Source organism: Leguminivora glycinivorella, chromosome 21 (assembly GCF_023078275.1).
Source record: "Leguminivora glycinivorella isolate SPB_JAAS2020 chromosome 21, LegGlyc_1.1, whole genome shotgun sequence".
Taxonomy (NCBI): Eukaryota; Metazoa; Arthropoda; class Insecta; order Lepidoptera; family Tortricidae; genus Leguminivora; species Leguminivora glycinivorella.
Genome location: NC_062991.1, coordinates 120,633 through 143,800, shown reverse-complemented (window position 1 = coordinate 143,800; position 23,168 = coordinate 120,633). Strand labels below are relative to the sequence as shown.

Here is a 23,168-nt window from a genome sequence, read left to right as displayed (position 1 = left end):
TATTTAATTTATAAAAATACATATTTTTGACCAACATGGCGAAAAAGTAACCAATTTTTAACAAATCAGCACGTTTTTCACGATAATATATGATCGCAGAATTTTCTGCCGTCGCAAACAAGATATACCTACCAATTCCTCAGTTTTCTTGAGATTGACATATTCCGCTGTCAAATCACCGATGTTTCTGCATTTCAAGTAAAATAATTATGATCTCCTTAAAAATGTAGACTGCCCCGACTGGCCCCGACCAGCACTGAACCGCGGGCGGCCAAAGGCCTAGCATCCGCCGCGGCCTGCGACGGCGCACCGCAGTCCTACTGCCAGCCGTGACAGCTGTGCCTACCAAAATAGTGACAGACGTTTGTTTTTTATATATAATATTGTGTTTTGTGGTTTTTTCAGTGTTAATAGGTATTTATTTTTAGTCATAGTTATATTTTTACATAGTTGTATTTCTAATGTACTTAGTTTTTAAATTCTCATGCAGGCCGCGACCCAATCTGGTGATAGCACGCCTTCCACTATCCATCCTTGTCCGTTGTGTTCAAAAACCTTCGAAACTAGCCGTGGCTTAAATATCCATAAAACCAAAATCCATCGTAATGCTCTCAGCCAGAATGATTCTCCGCTTATCCTAGCCAATACACCACCTGTTCATCATCATCCGTTCCATATCCGCCTCAGTAATCTTAAACAAAACGTCCCAGTAATAAAACGTATCCCGCGCGGTGCCCGAATCTCGGTAGCAACCCATCTTAGCCACCTCATAAAAAAGTGTTGTGATGCTAACACTACTGAGGATTGGCACAATCTCCTTCTGTTTCCTTACGTAATATTACATGCAAAAACAACGAATACATATCTCTAACTCAAAAGATTAAAAATAATTGCAATAACTTTTTACTTCCTTCAACCTCAACCACACCTGGACATCTTCCTAAAAACTACAACGAAATCAAATCCATTGAAAATAAAATCACAGAGGGAGACCTGAAAGGCGCCGCTCGCCTTCTTTTTTCTAGCGACGTGCTGTCTCCAGATAACCCAGATACCTTTTTGGCCCTACAAACTAAACATCCCCCAGCTCCCGCGACCCCCTACTTTTTCGACCCTCCAACAGCAACGGAGTCCTGCTTGCAGACGAAAAACATTGAAGTATTCAATGCCATTTGCTCTTTTAAAACCGGGTCTGCGGCAGGACTCGATGGCCTCAGCCCACAACATCTAAAGGATTTGACATGCCCGTCCTTAGGGGACGTCGGCGAACAATTAACCAATAACATCACGAAATTAATAAACAAAATGTTCACAGGAAATATTAACTCGGAAATTGTACCCATTTTATATGGAGCAAATTTAATAGCTTTAACTAAAAAGGATGGAGGGTGAGGCCAATTGCTGTTGGTGCAACACTTCGCCGTTTAGCATCCAAAATTGCCGTTAGACATATCTTTCCAAAATTGCAAAAGTCTTTCGAACCGACTCAATTAGGCTTTGGAATCAAAGGAGGTTGCGAAGCCGCCGTGCACGCCCTCCGCACATTCCTTAGCGACGACCAATGCGAAGTTTTGCTCAAAATTGATGTCAAAAACGCATTCAATTCTTTGGACAGAGATACCTTGTTGGCAGAAGCAAAATCTAACATTCCCGAAATTTATAACTATCTTCTCCACTGTTACGCAGATCCAACGAAATTAATGTACCGAAAAAACGAATTATCGTCAGAAGTAGGCTGCCAACAAGGAGATCCCCTGGGGCCAGCAATTTTTAGTTTGGCAATAAATCCTATCATCCAAAATTTGAAATCTAAATTTAATGTTTGGTACTTGGATGACGGGACCCTAGGAGGCGACGCCGACACTGTACTAGCCGATCTTACAGTGATCATCCAAAGATTTAACTCCATTGGCCTACAACTAAATTTTGATAAGTGTGAATTATTCATTCAAAATTCCTGTATTAACAAAGATGACGTTGTTCAAAAATTCAACTCTCTCGCGCCTAATATAAAGTTACTCGACAAGAGTAACCTTTGCCTCCTAGGATCCCCCATCTTCGAAGAAAATTTTCCTAGTTATGTTCAAAATTGCGTTTCCAAATTCGAAGAACACTCTCATCGTTTGCTCCAAATTAGCCCTCACTACGCTTTGACTGTTATAAAGTTTTGCCTATTCGTCCCGAAATTAACTTATGTGCTTCGCTGCTGCACTCTTTGGAAAAATCAAAATCTTCTTTCACAAATAGATATTATAATTAAAATTAACCTAGAATCCGTCCTAAATATAAAACTCAGCGAGCAGTCTTGGACCCAGGGATCCCTTCCCATCCGGCACGGTGGGTTAGGGATTCGCAAAATTTCCATTGTGGCATTACCAGCTTTTTTGTCGTCAGCTCATAGCTCGTCCAGTCTCATAGGAAAAATCCTACGAACAAACTGTGAGGCTGCGGGCTTGGCTGACGCCAAAAATGCTTGGTCAATTGCTTGCCCCGGTCAAAATTTTCCCGAATATCCAAATTCTCAAAGGAGCTGGGACGACATTATATGCAAATTGACCGTTAGTTCCCTCCTAGCCCAATCCGACACTGAGGGACGAGCCAGACTCCTAGCAGCTGGAACCAGCGAAGCAGGGTTCTGGCTCCATGCACACCCTTCCCCAAATTTGGGCACATTTTTAACCTCCGATACTCTCCGTATTTCAGTTTCTCTTCGTCTTGGGGTCCCGGTCTGCGCCCCCCATCGCTGCCCCTGTGGCCATGAGGTTGACCGACTTGGGCACCACGGCCTTTCCTGCCAACGAAGCGCTGGCCGCTTCTCGAGGCATGCTGCTCTCAACGACGTGATCCGCCGGTCTCTTGCGTCAGTCAATGTGCCGGCCCTTTTAGAGCCGACCGGCATATCTAGGACGGACGGTAAGAGACCGGATGGGATGTCGTTGGTTCCGTGGAATATGGGACGGGTGCTGGTTTGGGACGCAACTTGCGTTGACACACTGGCCCCGTCTCATCTCCACCGAACCTCTGTGAGGGCAGCGGCAGCAGCAGAGGCGGCCGAGAAAATAAAGGTAGGAAAATACAGCGGTCTCGGCGCCGAATATATTTTTATTCCATTCGGCGTCGAAACCCTTGGTCCGTGGGGCCCTGGCGCTCTGAGTCTCTTCAAGGACTTATCGAAGAGACTAAGAGACGCCACCGGCGACCGAAGAGCTGGCAGCTTCCTCGCTCAGCGTATTAGCTTGACAATCCAGCGAGGAAATGCTGCCAGCGTCTTCGGTACTATGCCACAGGGGCCGTGTTTAGATTTACTTTAGTTTAATTTTAGATTTATTTAGTTTAATTTAATTTTAATTTTTATTTTATTATAATATAATTGTCATGTGATGTAAGTTTCAATACTGAAAATTTATACGAAATGTTTGCCAAATTGGTTATAGGTATCATCGATTTTTACTTAGACATGACGTCACAAGCCCCCACTCTGGAACTTTATTGCTCTATATCTTTGTATTTTTTCATTAATTAGAAAAAACGAAAAATATTTGTTCAGTATTTTTGGACGATCTAACTGACGGACTAAACAGAGTGCCGATTTTTTATGTAGTCGTCATCCCTATTTGCGCACCAAAACTTATCCACCCAAGGCCGCCGTTTCGCAAGCCCCCTGTACCCTCCAGAACTAGGAAGCGGGGGGTAAGTACACACCACCCGGGGGGAGTACATCGCAAATACGCGAAAGCAATAGGACTTTTAAAAATTCTCCAGAAATATGATTTATGTGTTGACGGCAAGAACGCCTCCTCAAGGACGCCCCCTGATTCGATTTTTAAAGCCCCGGCTCTTTTTTTTACATGTTTGTTGAAATTTGAATTTGGAAAGTGGAACGGAATGGGGGTTTAAAATTGCGCGGGAGGACACTCTGGAGATATTCTGATGTTTCACTTATCACGGGCAGTTTGGATAAAAAAATTACAGATGGATAGATGAGTTTTTAGGTTTAGAAAATGATAAATTATATATGTAATTCTGACAGAATTCTCTATAAAAGCAAGAGAATTTTAAATATTGAAACTAAAACTACGCAGAGTTAACGTAATAGTTAAGTAGCTTATATTTGCGCAAGCGAAGTCTTGAGATGTATTGGTCTTCGAATACCACTTATCATGGGCAGTTAGGAAATAAAATTTACAGATGGATAGCTATAACTTTTAGGGGTTGAAAAAGATAAATTAATATGTAATTTTGCTACACTACAGTTTACTTCCAGAGAAGGTAAGATATTGAAACTAAGACTACACATACTAATGTATTAGTTAATACTAAGTAATTATTAATAATTACGGGGTCTGTGGCTAATTACGGGATCAAAGGAATTTTGGCCAAGACGGGACACGCTGACAACACTGATCGTCACATGTGTGGTGAAGAGGAAGAGACCGTCAGACAGCCACCACATTGGTCTAAGCGCGACAGCGGTGAGCGGCAGCTATACATACAACAACAACATACAATCACGCCTGTATCCCATGAAGGGGTAGGCAGAGCACATGAAACTACTCAAGTTTCAGTGCCACTCTTGGCAAATAAGGGGTTGAAAGAAAACTAAACTGTGACATTGCAGTGACAGGTTGCCAGCCTCTCGCCTACGCCACAATTTAACCCATATCCCACAGCCGCCTTCTACGACACCCACGGGAAGGAACGGGGTGGTGAAATTCTGAACCCGTCACCACACGGGCAGCTATACGTGCGAATGAAAAAGCCCATCGCTGTGTCTCGCTCCAATGTAGTATGGCCGCCGCTCACCACTGTCGCGTTTAGACCAATGTCGTGGCTGAGCCGCCCTCACCAGACAAAGAATGAAGAACTTTGGAGCAGGTTACCTGTACTGGTGCCAAAGGACTTCAGAGAGCTCCCCATGAGCCTCATCATCCGATACGTGGAGATGGTCGAGAAGCTCCTGAATAGCTGAAGGATCTTAGGATCGTGGGGGGTAATTGCGTTACGTCAAACAAATGCGGTCTTGAATTTAAACACCACAAAGGTACAAAAATCTATACGTTTACGGCCATAAATCCATACTAATATTACAAATGGGAAAGTGTGTGTGTCTGTTTGTTTGTCCGTCTTACACGGCAAAACGTAGCGACGAATTGACCTGATTTTTTAAGTGGAGATAGTTGAACGGATGTAGAGTGACAGGATAGGAACTTTTTGTTTCTTTCTAACGCGAACGAAGCCGCGAGCAAAAGCTAGTAATAGATAAATATTTAAATTTTGTTCAAACTTTCATAGAGCCTGCGCGAAAAAATAAGTCCTAGATCCTAGAATATAGGCCTCCATACATTCCTCGAGACTTGTTTTGAACAGGGTGCGGTGGGTACTGGGCAGCCTACGTGACAAGCGTTTACGCTTGTGGTAGAGAGATGACTGCTTTACTACTGCGTAACTCGTGTTGATTTAAAACACTCCTTCAGTCGTGTTTTAATTTATCGTCACTCGTTTCGAACTTCCTTTTTTACGCACTAGTATCGTAATGTACTGTTATATAAATTTTATATATTTTTTTTTATATGTACTAGTTTTCCTTACATAATTATTGTCTATTAGCGCACGGGTGAAGTATTTATAATTAAAAAAAAAAGTTGCCGTGATTGGACAGGTCCGATGATAGAACCCACAGGTGGTCCATTGATAGCAACTAGGTATCTTATCACAAATAAAAATATTTAAAAATAAAGAAAACAAATGGCTGGAAACTGTTGTTTTAAATGTGCTCATTAATAAATGTTTAAGCATTATACGTCATCACACAAATTCAATTGCAAATGTATTTAATACTTTCGTGATTTTATTTCTTCGCGTAATTTAACTTCAACGGCGCTCGAAACACACTTGGACGCGTCACTTTTTTCCGGGAAGCGAGGCGCGACCGAGGTTACGGGAGGGCCCAAAGTGAGGCTGATGGAAAGCGGTCACCGTAACCTATGGACGCCTGCAACTCAATGAGTGTCACATGCGCGTTGCCGACCCATCAGAAACTTGTACACTCCTCTTTTGAAGAACCCCATACTATAGTTCATCGGGAATACCTCGTCATGAGCTCATTCCACAGCCGGAGCGTTCGTGGGAGGAAATTCCTCTGAAACCGCACGGTGCGCGACCATTTAGGTTGCAAGGTGTGTGGATGAATGAGCGCTCTGCGCTGGCGAGCGGCGCGATGATGAAAAGTGGACAAACCTGTGTCTTAGCGGGATCTCTCTGTGGCTTTTACGGTACTAAGTTATATTATATAACCACTATAACCAGGGATGTTGTTCTATTTTTTTTTTTGTTTAATATAGGTAATATCCTAATATCCAATGACGCTATACACAGGGTAAAACATGAATCGTTTAAACAAATACATGGCATAAAAGTGAACGTACAATGGCCAAAATAAACCTCCAGCGAAGCAATAAAAAATAAGAAATCGCATTCCGGGAACCGGGTCACGGGGGGCAAAATTTTATACCCGCCCTTTTTAAACAACTTTATAATAGTTAAGTTTCTTTCCTGTAGATGTGGCAGAATATAAATATATGCAGATATATGTATAGCATGAAAGATCTTAAATCTTGGTTACTTACGGAAGTTATTTTCTGTTTAAAAAAATGTTCATAAGCTTGATTTTCGTTAGAGTTAGACAGAGCTAAGTACATTTGTACTGAGATTTGTCTATTTTATATGTATTATTTCAAAAAAATTAATGAGTTGAAGGAAAATCGTTTTTTGATTGAATTTGAGAAGGTTCAATATTTTTCAGTTGTAACATGGCGCAGCCGGTAGGATCAGAATAAGTTAGTCATTTAGTAATTTCAGTCAGATATGAGCAATAATACATTGGCATCAAATTATTCTCTGTATTTATTTTCATTCTTAGGCTAGGTATTTTACAATATGTATATAAAAATAAAATATAAAAACATTTATAAAACAATATAAAAACATATAAAAATATTATTAAAAACCTAACCTAGGGTGCCACCCAGGGCCCAAGCTGCCGGTGGTTAGGGCTGCAGAGAGAGGAACCGTCGGACTATCCGCGCCGTGTCCAAGATCACCGCCGCACGCATCTGGCCCTTGACTCAGCCACCTAGCGAGAGTCTCTTAAGAGCATCAAATTATTATTATTACACAGAAAAAACTTACAGGACTTGCGATCTGATAGGTGATCGGTTTGCCAACGGTAAATAAAACACTGAAAAGTTTATCTGTGTGTGCAGTTTATATACACTACCTAATACACGTGTCTGTAATGTGATGTTAAATAAAGCTTTTCTATGTCTACATAGAAAAAGCACAAGATATTTACAAATAATAGCTATTTTCTCACAACATTTAAGAAAAATGAGCGAAATATAACATTTGTCGCTCATTGACATCACAGAACTCTCATAAAAATCATAAGACGTGCGCTGGCAGCGAGATCCACACCATTTATTTATTTATTGCAATAATAGTGATACAGCATGACAGTATTAAATACTAAATCACTGCAAAACTAAAAACTAAAAACAACCCTTAGGGCAACGTTTTCGAGTAAAAGATTAAAACTTCAACATATTAACACAAAATCTACACAACTGGTAAATAACCCTAAAGAATCTCTCAATTAATGAATGATATCCCAATAAAGGTCATTTTAGCGGTTTAAAAGTTTATTGCTCCAACCAAACGGACAGACGCGGCAGGTGACGTTATTTTATAAGGTGTACTAATAACGTAAGGATAAGCATTTTAAAATTGATTTTTATTTCACATTTTAAAGCCCAACCGAGAACTGAACCTATGCTGAGCTACCCGCCACCCCACCACTGCCCTACATACGCTCCCTAAGAAAAACGGCGCCAGCCCGGATTTGAAATAACTTTCAAGAAAATTGACATGGGGAGGGTGGCGCGACCTAAAAACTCTACAACAAATTTAATATATTTGTTTGTATGTAAGGGATGATAAATAATATTACTTCACTACAATGTTTCATTTTGTTGTTTTCTTTGTTTTTGTATTTACTTAGTTTTGACATACCTGCAGGAATTCAACACTTTAAGTAGGACCTAGGCACCCAGATGGCCTATTTATTCCTTAATCCGTCCTAAATATATAAAAATGCTGCTGTTTTATATTATTAAAAGTGAGAAAAATAAAAAATAAATTAACGATGGATCTTCGACATGACATGCACACGACATTATAGCCAACACCATCCTCCTTGCGTTATCTCGGCATTTGCCACGGCTCATGGGAGCCTAGTGAATAGTGCGATAGGGACGGCCTGCTATTTTATCGTCTATCGCGCGACCATGCTTCCCGTGCTGGTGTCCGCTTTGACAACTAATCCCAAAATTTGGCGTAGGCACTAGTTTTAAGAAAGCGACCTCCATCTGACCTTCCAACCCGAAGGGTAACTAGGCCTTATTGGAATTAGTCCGGTTTCCTCACGATGTTTTCCTTCACCGAAAAGCGAAAAACACACCACATCGTTAAATAATAATTCAAACGGGAATTATACACAAAAACCTTTCTCCTCGCACCAGAATCCTTCGCGTAGTTTTAAATAGCTAAGTATTAAGCATACACACAGACAGCGGAAACGACTTTCTTTTATAAGGTGCATTAGGGTAATTGCGAATGACAGAAATGCTCTGGTAATTCCGAAAGGGGAATCTTGATATGATGGAAATAATGGTGATTTTTGTGGGACTTTCGACTTTCGGAATTAGCCTAATGCACCTTACTATGTTGTGATCTTTTTTTTAATTAACCTATATGGTGTTCCACTGCTGGGCAAAGGCCTCCCCTTACTTTCCCAGCAGTGATCATTAGGACAAAAAAATAATGTTTAACTTAAATAATATTATCAGATAGTCTTAAATCTTAAATGATCATAGATGGCACTTCTATGTCTTTGATATACGGGTAGAAATCGACATGTATTAACAACTGAAAGCAAGGACTATATAATACTGGGACAGACAAAGCTCATACAAAGCGTACCCCTGAAATGTATGGGCCTTTTAGGCTTAAAACTAGATGGCGCTGTTTCGCTGGAAGTGGCCAAAATCATATTTTCCCCAAATATCTTTGCGTGTTTTTATTTTTTATAAGAATACGTGAATTTCCTTTGTTTTGATTTTACTGTTAAAATTGTAGCACCGCTCAGTCTCTCTGCTTAGCCTCGAGGTTGACTGGTAGAGAATGCCTTAAAGCATTAAGTCCGCCTTTGTGTACTGCAAGATTTTTCTTTGTGCAATAAAGTTTAAATAAATAAATAAATGACATGCTTCTTTATTTTAATATCATGATATCACGTCAATACACATTTTGAAAAAAAAAAATTGTAGGCATCATCAGTGTAGTTATGATAGTATTTAATAGATGGCGCTAAAAAATGGAGATACGATTCCTTGTATGAAGATTGTAATCCTATATAAATAATCCTTGACTGAAAGGTGTATTTGTATCACAGCAGTGACTGACCTCCACACAAATGAACCATTCAAGCCTCAAATGTCTATAAATAGAACTACCCTACACAAATAATATCAAACTCAACCCACTCACTTTTAAGGTGTAAAACTCATTGGCACTCGCTATAGGTTGACCGTATGGAAATTAGGTAAGGTCACTATAATTCACGAGGACTTTATTTTGAAAGGGTTAAAGTTCAAATTGAAATAAGTCTAGGAAGGGTTGTCGTACAGTTTTTAGAAGCGATTTGATAGATTAGATTATGTTATGTTCGTTTTGTATAAGTGTAATAATAACTTAATAAGTTAGATATACAGGCAAATGTCAGTTTGCCTGCCCTGCCTTACATTGCCTGGCTCGAAAAAAAAGTTTTACCGAATAGCCATTGATAATAGCGGTCACTATCCTATCTTCCCGGTATTATATTTAGACACGTAATTTGTGGAGAACTCACAGATATGGATATACGTTAGATGGGCCATTTTTTTTTCAGAGTTGTCCACCCCACGTTTTTGTAACATAAAATGAAATGAAATGAAATATTTATTTTCCAACAAGTAGGCATATTACATTGCATTATCCCGGAATTTGCCACGGCTCATGGGAGCCTGGGGTCCGCTTTCACAACTAATCCCAAGATTTGGCGTAGGCACTAGTTTTACGAAAGCGATTGCCATCTGACCTTCCAACCCGAAGGGTAACTAGGCCTTATTGGAATTAGTCCGGTTTCTTCACGATATTTCAAATGATAATTCACGAGGACTTTATTTTGAAAGGGTTAAAGTTCAAATTGAAATAAGTCTAGGAAGGGTTGTCGTACAGTTTTTAGAAGCGATTTGATAGATTAGATTATGTTATGTTCGTTTTGTATAAGTGTAATAATAACTTAATAAGTTAGATATACAGGCAAATGTCAGTTTGCCTGCCCTGCCTTACATTGCCTGGCTCGAAAAAAAAGTTTTACCGAATAGCCATTGATAATAGCGGTCACTATCCTATCTTCCCGGTATTATATTTAGACACGTAATTTGTGGAGAACTCACAGATATGGATATACGTTAGATGGGCCATTTTTTTTTCAGAGTTGTCCACCCCACGTTTTTGTAACATAAAATGAAATGAAATGAAATATTTATTTTCCAACAAGTAGGCATATTACATTGCGCATATGAACGTCAAGTAAAGCTACGCCGGCTCTAACCCTACGCCTCAGCCTCGACAAGATTTCAGTCCACCCTCAGTTGGAGGAGGGTGTCCACTATGGGACCGGTAAGAAACTCGGCGGGCCACTTCTTTTCAGAACGTTACATCTTATAATTAACATGCATTAAAAAACAAGATGGGTATTTTTTAGGCGATTCATACTCAGAATCGCGAGGTCTTTCTATCTTGATAGGACAAAAAAATGTCCTAAGATTTGGGTGACCGGTCTGGCGTAGTTGGTAGTGACCCTGCCTGCTAAGCCGCGGTCCCGGGTTCGAATCCCGGTAAGGGCATTTATTTGTGTGATGAACACAGATATATATTTGTTCCCGAGTCATGGATGTTTTCTATTTATATAAGTATGTATTTATCTGTATAAGTATATATATCGTCGCCTAGCACCCATAGTACAAGCTTAGTTTGGGGCTAGGTTGGTCTGTGTAAGGTGTCCCCCAATATTTTTTTATTTATTTATTTTATTTCCACATTTTTCAAATCTTCCAATCCGCCATACAAAATGTATGAAAAAATGGTAACACAATGGGAAAAAAAACCTTGGGACACTTTTTTCTCCCATTAGGATTGAAAGAGCTCGCGATTCATACAACATGTATGTAGCTATATGGCGCAGTCGGTAGTCCAACATGTTACTTATACTTTCATACAAGCTTGAGAACCAGCGCCCCTCGAGAATGACCTTTACTTCAATCGATAGTCTCTTCTCAACCCTAATTGGTCTTTAAATCAGTTAATCGATACATCAAACCTAGAATGAGTTGCGTTCTATTCGCTGCGTGATGTTGGCTAGGAACCCAGTCAACGTGAGGCCCACAGACGACCTCAACGTCTTAGTGTAAGGCACTGGTCCCACCGCGAGCTAGTAAACTATGAGTTCACCGCTGGGTGAGTAACTATAAACATCGCCGTGTCTCTTTTATTAGACGACCAGTCTGGCTGAGTCGGTAGTGACCTTGCCTGCTAAGCCGCGGTCCTGGGTTCGAATCCCGGTAAGAGCATTTATTTGTGTGATCCTGTTTCATGAAAAGTGGTACTGACTAGTTTTTAGTGAATACACGCTTTTCTTATAGCTATGTTCTAGTGAAGCGAAATCTTTCCTCATAATGAGAATGTTCATTTATACGGATCACCTTGTGGTAAGCAGTTTCCGTAAACTTTGAGCGCATGTAACTCCAGAAGCGTTATATGCGTTCTCCATGCTAACTCCGCTCCCTCGTTGAGCTTTAGCAATCTTACTTTCCGGTAACACATCACTAGAGTCTCATGTTGCTGTTTTCTGTAAGATGAAAGTACTTCCCCAGTTGAGCTCTGATCCAAATCTTATATTAAAAATAAAATCTGCGTTCAATTCAAGTAGTAATATCCTATTTATTATAAAACAAACATCACAAAATGTTCACAATTTATTTCCTCGCTGACTGTCGCAAAAATTACCGAGATTCCCCCTTGTTACCGCTTTCCCTTCCATTCTCAACCTAGCTTCCTACAGTCTATTTAATAAACATAGATGCGGACAAACCGACAAAACTATGTATACACGACTTTATTCCCTACACGTTAAGCTCGTGGATACATATCTTTGGCACTTTCTCCGCATCTATATTTAATGCCTTGTCTGTATAAAATAAAATCTTTTTTTCCTTAAACTTGATAGAATTGAGCTTTTGATTTTTCCAAATTTAATGCTGTTGCCAAAGTACTCTCATATGCGATCGATGGAGTACGTGTACATCTTTTAGAACGACTATATTAAATATTTTCTTCGATATAATGTTATAAGAAATTAAGTTTGGGGAAGTAGCGATACGTATTTGGATTTTTGCCTGTAATGGTACCCCCACACTGGGCTGTTATCTAAATATAAAAGAAGAAACTGACTGACTGACTGACTGACATATCAACGCACAGCCGAAACCGCTGGTCCTATAGAGATTCTGGCACGTAGGTTTATTATAAGGTGTCTACACCTTAGAAGCACTAAGAAAGAATATTTTCAAAATTCTCCTCCTAAGGGGCTGAAATGGGGTTCCAAAGTTTGTATGGGATAACAAGCGAAGCCGGGGGAAAAAGCTAGTAAATGTCATATAACACGGTGTAACAGGGACAGCACGCCATCGCAACATTTATAACATCCAGTATGGGAGTACCATTAGAACCACGGATGTCGAATTCAAATTTACTTACTTTGATTTTACTAGCATGACTTTAATACGTTACCATTCTATAGTAAATGTGTCGAAAAAGTAGCATTCATTGTATGGAAAAAGTGCTAACGCTATCAAGCCATTCATCCTCTTTGCATTATCCCGGAATTTGCCACGGCTCATGGGAGCCTGGGGTCCGCTTTCACAACTAATCCCAAGATTTGGCGTAGGCACTAGTTTTACGAAAGCGATTGCCATCTGACCTTCCAACCCGAAGGGTAACTAGGCCTTATTGGAATTAGTCCGGTTTCTTCACGATATTTCAAATGACATTTCGCACATAAGTTCCGAGAAACTGATCCGTACGAGCCGGGGTGCGAAGCCGCGACCTTCGGATCGAAAGTCACACGTTCTTACCGCTAGGCTACCAGCGGTATTCTAAAACGACAGACACTCATGGTATACGTACAGAGATCGTCTTGGTGATTTTATACACGACTTTTTAATTCATTCAAGGTCAAAAATTTGAATCAGTCTACGGTATGCTAGGCGTGTTTCTTAATATACTACAAATACTTTTTTTTGCATTTTAGCTTAATTTATTGATAATATTTTATCCTATACTCGATTGAGAGTAACTTCAGATGTATTAAAATGTCACCAATGTCCTTTCATCCCGGAAAAAGATACAAATTAGAAGCCAATAGTACTTATTGCTATAGATATTTGTCATTTCCTAGCAGATTACAACCAACAGAATATTATCCAGCATTTTGGGAAGGAGCCCGTGACGTCACTCAAAACGTCTCGAAAATTAAAAACGCGCTGACGGATCTCCGCGGAACGCCACATATATTTCTCTTACTCTAAAACTATCTACTATCTCTCTCCCCCCACCCACCCCCTCGCGCCTGTGTGCGTGTGAGTACGGGCACGCACACACGCACACTCCGCTTTCACGGTTCTAATTTTTGGGGAATTTGGGGCATATTCGTAAATATGAAATGGAAAAAATATTTCGCGAGTTTGGTGAGTTTCAACTTTATGTGGGGGGTGTAAGGTCGGGTTCGGAGTGGGGTGGGGTTGGAAAAAAAATTACTTCATATGTCGTCCTTAAGACGGAGCGCGCCGCTTCGTATGTGTGTTCCGGACATGAGGGCGGTGGAGTCGCGATTGGATTTTTAAAACATTTTTTAAATACTTTCTTTGGCAGTAAGAGAGGTAAGCCTACTAAGTACTATTGACTGCGTGATTAAATTCGTTACTAAAAAAATGTTTCGCTTTGGGTTATCATAAGCGTTCAAGTTCAATTTAATATAACTGACCTCAGTATTATACAGTCCCTTAGTTCATAAGTTTTAATGACCTTACATAAACAGTGAAGTCTACAGTGGCTAAGTCCGTTTTCACATTATCCGATCCGATATTAGAAGTCGGAAGGATTTCGATGGAAAAAATCCAAGATGGCGCCTGTAATGTATGGGATATCGGTCCGATATCCGATATCGGATCGGATAATGGGAAAACGCACTAAGGCTACACTTTGCATTAGACATAATTATTTCCAATGCACATGCACGCACAACAGCAAGTAAAAATGGAAGTGTAAGTTCCATGGGGATTTGATCCTGCACTTTAACCACGGTAAGTTAAATTGGCGATGGGGATAAAATCGTAGAGTTTAGTGGTCAACGATTCTTATCATGTTACTATATCTACCATGTTGACGCTATAGTGTCATCATGGTAGACGCTAATATAAGGGCCAAATCCATGCAGGCAGAGTCCGGTACAGTGAACCTTTAATGAAGAAACATGAAAAAGATCTAGAATTTGTGCGGAATAGAATCATGTAAAACTAGATTAAAGTATTGTACCTGCATTTGCAGCGAAATACTTAAGAATCTTAAGATATGTCAAATCATTATTATAAAAACGTGCATTATATACAAAACGCCGTCTGTAAAGGCATCGTGCAGTTTATTGACTTATTAAAATGTCATATTGAATTTTCTTTTCAGACAATATTTACCTACCTATCTAACTATTCACTTTTAAGTAGTAGGTATAGGTTTAACACACAGATTATCTCTCTTTCAAAAACTCAAACATAAAAAATAAATACAAAGTTAAAACACAAGTCGCATCCACGCCCTCTCTATTCCATCACCAACAATATATATAGCGCGGCGTAGCTATGCGAGCAAATATATTATATTTTCCTATATGCTAGTTCCATCATTTATACTTTATTACTATACACCCGTACAACTATTTATATACTCTGTTTGTCTCTGAGCCGTGTGTGTGTGGGGAGGCAAGTCAATTAAAGATTTTTTCGTAATAAGACGGGATATATTTTTCTTTTAGCTACGCACAAATATAAGGCTAGGATTATGGGTTGTGAATTAAAATTAATTTCTACATACATAAGATATTTAAGAGTAATTTTTGGTTGTTGATAAACATTATATTTACGATACAAGATTTTATTACGTATTTTGTGACTATCGTTGAGTACTTATTACGTTACGCGATAGTGTGAAATTCACGAATGAGTATCAGCGCCCAATTTCTCCATACAATAAATCGAGGGTTTACTGGTGAAACCCGATAAATCGAAATAATTTGTCCTTGAAATAACAACATTATGGAAATTGTACATAGTTAGAATTTCAAAAGCCAGTTTGCTCAACTTATCGGATTTCAACATACGAAATATCATTCGTGAGAGTTACTAACTTGAACCAAAAATTACATATCTACATTTTCAATGACGTTTTTACTACATACCGAACGTACTCTAAACGTCATGGTAGTGGTTCTGTACTGCTGTAGGGATAATATATTACTACTTAAATATTTACATAAACAAGACGTAACTCAAGAACTGTGCTCACACAAATAACAAATAAATGCCCTTAATGGGATTTGAACCCGATGCTTTAAGCTTCACCGGTCGCTAAGAGTCTGCGTAGCCAACGTCACAATCGCTTACGCTTCCGTATCGTAGCTAGTTGTCTTTATCGCTCTGTAGTAGCACGACAGAGCCAGACTGCGTTACGGCCGCTACGTGGCCTCCAACGATTGTCGCTTCGGAAGAAGAGTCATGGAATGTATGGAACCCTATACGTTCTGTGAGTCTTCTGCTTCGCACGACTCTATTACTTGATTAGTGGTAAGAAGTGAAATTTCAACCTAAATTTCGAAATTTTAAGGTACAGCGGGGCAATTTCGACGGGGGGACAATTGCAACTGATCCATTTTGTTCCATGTTTTACAATGTTTGCATTATTAATTAGAGTGTCCACTGATTATATATGGCACGCGTGGTGGATGGATACATGCGAAACTCAATAGTGTAATAATGGAAAAAAATGATCAGTTACCTTGAACATTTGAAATTGGATCGGATAACGTAAAACTTCTACTCTAAAAAATAACTCGAGATGCGGTCGCTATTAACTAAGTCTAAAATTCTGAAAATGTCGTCCAAAATCTTTAATTTCGGCTCTCACATATAGATAAGTACCTACGCTTTTTATTTTGACATAGATACCGCTTTAACAGTCAAATTTTATCAAACAAATTACCCTCTGAAGTTGTGAACTCTACCAGTGTTAATCAATTTAAAAATAGACTAGACAAACTATCTAAGTAGTGAAATCGTGCAAAGTGAACTATGATTTAGACGTACCAGCATCAGCTGCCTGTCTAAAACGAAATAATAAATAATAAAATAAATAAAATTCGTTCTGCCTTTTATGGGCAGGTATTATAATAAGTCACATCTTTCCCCGAATTATTTATTTTATTTAACATTAATATAACTTCAAACATTTCTTTCCAATTCTCTGCCTACAATAAAAATAATAACATCGTATTTCGAGTTGGAGGTGTTTACACATTTTTACATTCAATAAATGAGGGTGAGGGCATTCACCCCGCCCGGACAACCCTTACTTCAACACCATCGTATCTCCCCTTCAGGGGTACCTGAAAATATACTTTGTGTAGTTGTAACAAAACCCTTATTTCAATAACAATGGAGGAGAGATATGCCGGGTTAAAGATAGTGTGTGAAAATTACTACCGAATATTTTTCGATAATTTTCTTGTGAAAAGAAAGCACTTTTGTATGCCAAGTACCTAAGTCACATATTAATATAACGAGTAGGTATAATATATTATATACGGGATTTGTTAAGTATATTAAGTGTAAAGAATATTGTAAATATCTATTTTTTAGCTATCAAATTTAAAGTACCACTTGATATCGTACCTAAATGTATCGCTCAACTTCAAACGGGTAAATCCATTCTGCTATAAGGTTGATTATCATTCAGATCAATATTATATTTTTTTTATATGATCAACCTTGAAGCAGAATGGATTTAACCAAGTTTGAAGTTCGCTCGACACAAATGTCACGGAAATTTTTTTTTTTTTTTTAATTTATTGAGAAACAAACAGTCTTATAAAACATGTATGTAAATATGCTAAAAGCTAGAATTTCTTATAGAATAGACCTATAGTTTCATATATGTAAATATACTTTTTTATAAACTTAATACTATGAATACTATGAATATTAGTTACATGACAACTGCAAAAAATCTAATACAAAAATAAGATAACACCGAGAATAGCTGACCATAAACTTTAAAAACTTTAAAATCTAACTCAGTAAAGAAGAAACACTTTTCTTAAATATTTCTAACGAACTGCCAAAAATGACATTCATTGTATGGAAAAGACAAACATCGCCCCCAAATCAAATTATTACTCATTAGAACAAAATTTTCATAGGTACCTACATATTTAAACCTAGTCACAACACACACCATAATTAGTCCCTTTCCTCTCATTTACTCAAATGTTAACTGGAAGAAATTCTTCTAAGGGATAAGTTCGCCTTTGTACTTCACATCTCAATGTATGTTATTTTTAATGTGTTTTTGTACAATTAAGAGTTACTACTACTACTACTACTACTACTACTACCACTACTACTACTACTACCACTACTACTACTACTACTACTACTACTACTACTACTACTACTACTACTACTACCACTACTACCACTACTACCATAATCATTATTTATGAGTCTTGAGTGTGTTTAGTAAAACGTCCCACTTTGTCGATTGCTAAAAAGCCGTTTAGTCAATTTATTCATATAAAGATACAAGTAAATCTAGTCTTTACGGTAAGCGACAAAGTGGGCCGTTTTGCCCGCAACTTCGCTCGCGTTAGAAAGAGACAAAAAGTAGCCTATGCCACTCTCCATCCCTTTAACTATCTCCACTTAAAAATCACGACAATTCATCGTTCCGTTTTGCCGTGAAAAACGGCCAAACAAACAGACACACACACTTTCCCATTTATAATATTAGTATGAATAGGCTTACTCTTGACCACAGACTAGCCAACGGAATATAGACGTGGCCTACGATGGAGTGAGCTCGCCCAAAAGATGCCTGTTCAAGTGTTCACCCTTGACGTTTAACTAAACGGGTGTGTAATTGTTGGTATAACTTTTTCTGGTATAGTAACATTTGATATAACAACATTAATCTGGAAATGTTTAGATATTATCGGACGCATGTAAAGACCTTAATTGATAATTCGTACCGAAATTATCTACGGGGTATTGAGAGAGACATTACTGACGATCCTAGTAAATTTTGGAAGTATGTTGCTAGTAAAAGTAAAGACAGACGTTGTGACACTGAGTTTCTCTACAGGGGGGAAACTGTATCGGGGCAAGAAGCAGCTGACTCGTTTGCGGAGTACTTCGCCTCAGTGTTTCAAGGGGACATTCCACTCTTGAATTACGAGCTAGCGGCACAGGGATCTCCTGGCCCTCCAGTTAGCGCTGCGCGTGTGTCCCTGGAAAATGTTGATGCTACAGACATACGAAAAGCAGCAAGACGTATAAAAGTGCGAGCTGCGGCTGGACCTGACGATATACCTTCTTTTCTTGTGAAAGACTGTATTTCAGTACTTGACAGTGCACTTTTACACATTTTCAACATAAGTTTAAAAAAGGGGCAGTATCCAGCCTGTTGGAAGGTCTCTAGGGTGACTCCCGTTTCTAAGGGTGGTTCGGGTCGTGAAGTGTCGAATTATAGACCCATAGCTGTGCTGCCGTGTTTCGCCAAATTGTTTGAGTCAATCATAGAAGGCCGCATGAATGAATGACAGTCAGCACGGATTTCGTCGTGCTCGGTCTACTGTCACCAACCATGTCAACTTTGTGGACTATGTCAGAAATGAGCTAGATGCAGGTCGCCAGGTTGATGCGGCTTATTTTGACTTCAGAAAGGCATTCGATTTGGTAAATAATGACATCCTGCTTCAGAAATGTGGCGCTTTGGGGTTTACGCCACACTTACTGAAATTTTTATCTAGTTACCTCCGAGATAGAAATCAGTACGTTGAGTGTGGAGGGTACAAATCCGGACCATTCTTTACTCGATCCGGCGTAAGTCAAGGCAGCACTCTCGGCCCTACATTATTTACGATAATGATCAACGACTTGCCGGGAGTGGTACGATCTGCGGGTTGTCTATTGTTCGCTGACGATCTGAAGCTATTTTTGGGAATAGAGAATACGTCTGATCAGGTGTCGTTACAGCGTGACATTGACGCAGTGGCCGAGTGGAGTGAGACCAATCAATTACACTTCAATACCTCAAAGTGTAAAGTTATAGCGTTCTCTAGAAGTCGGGTGCCTCTTGTCAAACAATATAACATTAAAGAGACCGTGTTGGATCGTGTTGACGAAATAACTGACCTGGGACTGACCTTGGACACGAGACTCAACTTTAGAACGCATGTCACCAATATATGTAAAAAGGCGAATAGGGTCCTCGGATTTATCATGAGGGTATCAAGCCAGTTCAGTGACACTCGTGTTTCGCTGTTACTGTACAGTGCATACGTTCGCAGCAAACTCGAATTTGGGGCTTGTGTCTGGGACCCACACGAGAGCAAGTATACCCTCATGATAGAGAAAATCCAGAGGAAATTTGCTCGTTTCCTTTACAAGAGGAAGTTTGGGTTTTACCCTTATCTCTATCCTTCTTTGTTCGTCAGCGGCATGGTCGGGTTGGATACACTAGAGTTGCGGAGGAAAATGTTGCTCCTGGGGCATTTTTATAAGCTACTGTGCAACCAAGTATCTAACCCGACTGCGCTAGCACGGATAGGTTTGTCTGTGCCGCCCCCTCGCCGGCTCGGAGTGGAAGGGGAGGGCGGGGCGGTGGTGTCGCGGCGGCGCCGGCGCCTGTTCGCGTGTCCGTCGACGCGCACGCGCTGGGCCGCAAACGCTCCCTCTGCAAGAGCTATTGCTCTTTTAAATGACATGCATCTGCAGCTACCCGATGCCGATATTTTTTTTGATCCACCTTACCAAATTATGAAATGTATTAATGAATTTTTGAATAGAATGTAATGAATGTACCTATATATTAGTTTTAGTTTACTTTATGGATTAGTATGAAGTTTTTTTTTTTTTTTGACATTACTTATTATTGATATTTTATTTGCTTGTTTGTTTATAATGTTTAATTGTTGTATGTTTCTAATGTATTGACATGTAATTTAGTATTGTATAAAGTGACTTGTTTGTATATAAATATTATTATGTAATAACCTAACTTTTAAGCGCTTGGTGTTAACTGTAAGCTTATCTGTGAATAAATAAATTGAAATTGAAAATTTGGTATATAATCAAAGGATATAATCAGTCACTTGACATAATTAACATTTGGTATAACCACAAAATATCTAATTTTATTTTGTATAATCATTATTTCGTATAACACTTATTTATAATAACCGTTATATGGTATAACTATCTAATATTGATATACGACTAGTATATTACATATATATTACATACCTTTATGTACAGATACACACACACACACACACACACACACACACACACACACACACACACACACACACACACACACACACACACACACACACACACACACACACACACACACACACACACACACACACACACACACACACACACACACACACACACACACACACACACACACACACACACACACACACACACACACACACACACACACACACACACACACACACACACACACACACACACACACACACACACACACACACACACACACACACACACACACACACACACACACACACACACACACACACACACACACACACACACACACACACACACACACACACAATTAATAGAAATATTAACTAAAAATATTAATCATAAGCAAAGTAGCTATACACTGATATAGAATTAGAGATGTATAAAGTCTCTAAATGTCATATTATTACTAACTATAATCAATACATAAAGAAAGTGCAAACAGATACAAAGATAAAAGAAATCTATAATACTTCAATAGTTGTAAAAGACTGAATATTACAAGTAAAAATATACTTAATCAAATAATCCATGGAGATGTATAGCGTCTCCAAGAGTCAAATTTTATAAAATTAAAATATTTAAAAGTAAAAACCTTTGTCAAATAATACAAAAAAAAAATAAAAAAATACAGAAAATGAACAGCTAAATTACACATTTCAAGAGATGTACAAGTCTCTAGTTGTCAATCATTAAAGAACAAATCAAGTTTACAAATAAGGGCCAATCAAGGTTACAAATTAAGTGTAGGAACAGTATAGCTATGTCAGCTCATATTCAAGTACGTGCGCACCGCGATATGAGCTGACTAGCCAAAAGCAATATCCTTTCAATGTGAGAACGAGACGCCAGTCTCACTCCGACCATTGTAACGTTAACTGGTTATTTTAATATACGGAGTTAATTATAAAGTGCTTATTATTCCACACCAATATATCACCTCTTATAATATAGAAGTGCGGACAAATAACTTCTAAAGTGGTGACCTCCCGACGTGAATCAGTGGACGATCAGTGAATAATAAAAACAGTTAAAGTGATTAAAAATGAGTCCGGATCCCAATAAATTAACTTCGGGCAGTGAGACTCAACCGGGCGCGGACAATGTACCAGCAGCAGAAACGACCGATGTGGTAGCCATTTCAGTGTCGAGCCGGATACCAGATTTCTGGGTGGACCAGCCCAGAGTTTGGTTCATCCGGACGGAAGCAGTATTAACACCACAGCGGATAGGGACGACGCCAAATTCGACATGGTGGTGTCGAAGCTGCCAAAGGACGTAATACTGCGGCTGGCGGATTTTCTAACAAACCCGCCCGCCACCAACCGATATCAGGAGCTTAAGGCGAAGCTCTTGAAGATGTTGGAAGATTCCAAAAACAGGCAAGTAGAGAAGGTCCTCGGGGAAATGGACCTGGGCGATCAAAAACCATCCCAGCTATTGGCCAAGATGCGCAACCTGGCTAAGGACAGCTTCCCCGATGCCACACTGAGAATAATGTGGCAGAATCACCTACCTACGGCAGTGCGCGCAGTTTTGGTAGCATCCAGGGAGAGCGATCTTGACACATTGGCCAACATCGCCGATGACGTATCGGAAGCCACAAGAATCCCTAACGTAGCAGCAGCGGCAGTACCACAGAGTCAGGCGCACAGAGCCGCAGCGAACACCTCAGGAACCGCAGATACAGCAGTGATACTCGCTGAGATTGCCAAGTTAAGCGTCAGAATGATGGACTTGGAACGGGCAAGGCCAAGAGGTCGCAGTTACGGAAGGAGAGGACGCGGAGGTCGTTCAGCGTCCAGACCAAGGAGTACGTCACGCCACCGGAACCAAGCCGAGAGGAGACCAGATTGGCTTTGTTACTACCATTTCCGATTCGGTCCCGCCGCCACCAAATGTCGCCAACCCTGCGCATGGGTACTCAACCAACAGGAAAACTAGCGGAGATAGTACAGAGTGCGACTAGGACGGAGATCTGTACTATCAAACCAAGCCGTCGTTTATGCGTAACAGACTTAAACACTGGACTGCATTTTTAGTGGACACAGGTGCTGACATTTCCTTATTACCAGTGCAGAACAAACAACGTGCGGGTGAGTGCTCTGATCTAAAACTGTTTGCAGCAAATGGCTCAGAAATCAAAACATACGGTGTTAAAGTTTTAACGTTAGATTTAAGGTTACGTAGACCGTACAAATGGGAATTTGTTATAGCCGACGTTAAACAGCCAATACTGGGAGCCGATTTTTTGAGTCATCACAAGTTAGTAGTAAATTTAACTGATCGCAAATTGCATGATCTGGTGACTTTTCTTAATATAACCGCACCGACCGTACGTAGCAA

The 23,168-nt window shown here is 39.6% G+C and overlaps 1 protein-coding gene across 1 annotated transcript; it reads left to right on the top strand.

Annotated features, from left to right (window-relative positions):
- The first annotated feature begins 22,073 nt into the window (after nucleotides 1-22,073).
- On the top strand, nucleotides 22,074-22,766 carry LOC125237483. The gene has a single exon (XM_048144591.1). The coding sequence runs from the start codon at nucleotides 22,074-22,076 to the stop codon at nucleotides 22,764-22,766; it is 693 nt and encodes a 230-aa protein (XP_048000548.1).
- Nucleotides 22,767-23,168: the final 402 nt, after the last annotated feature.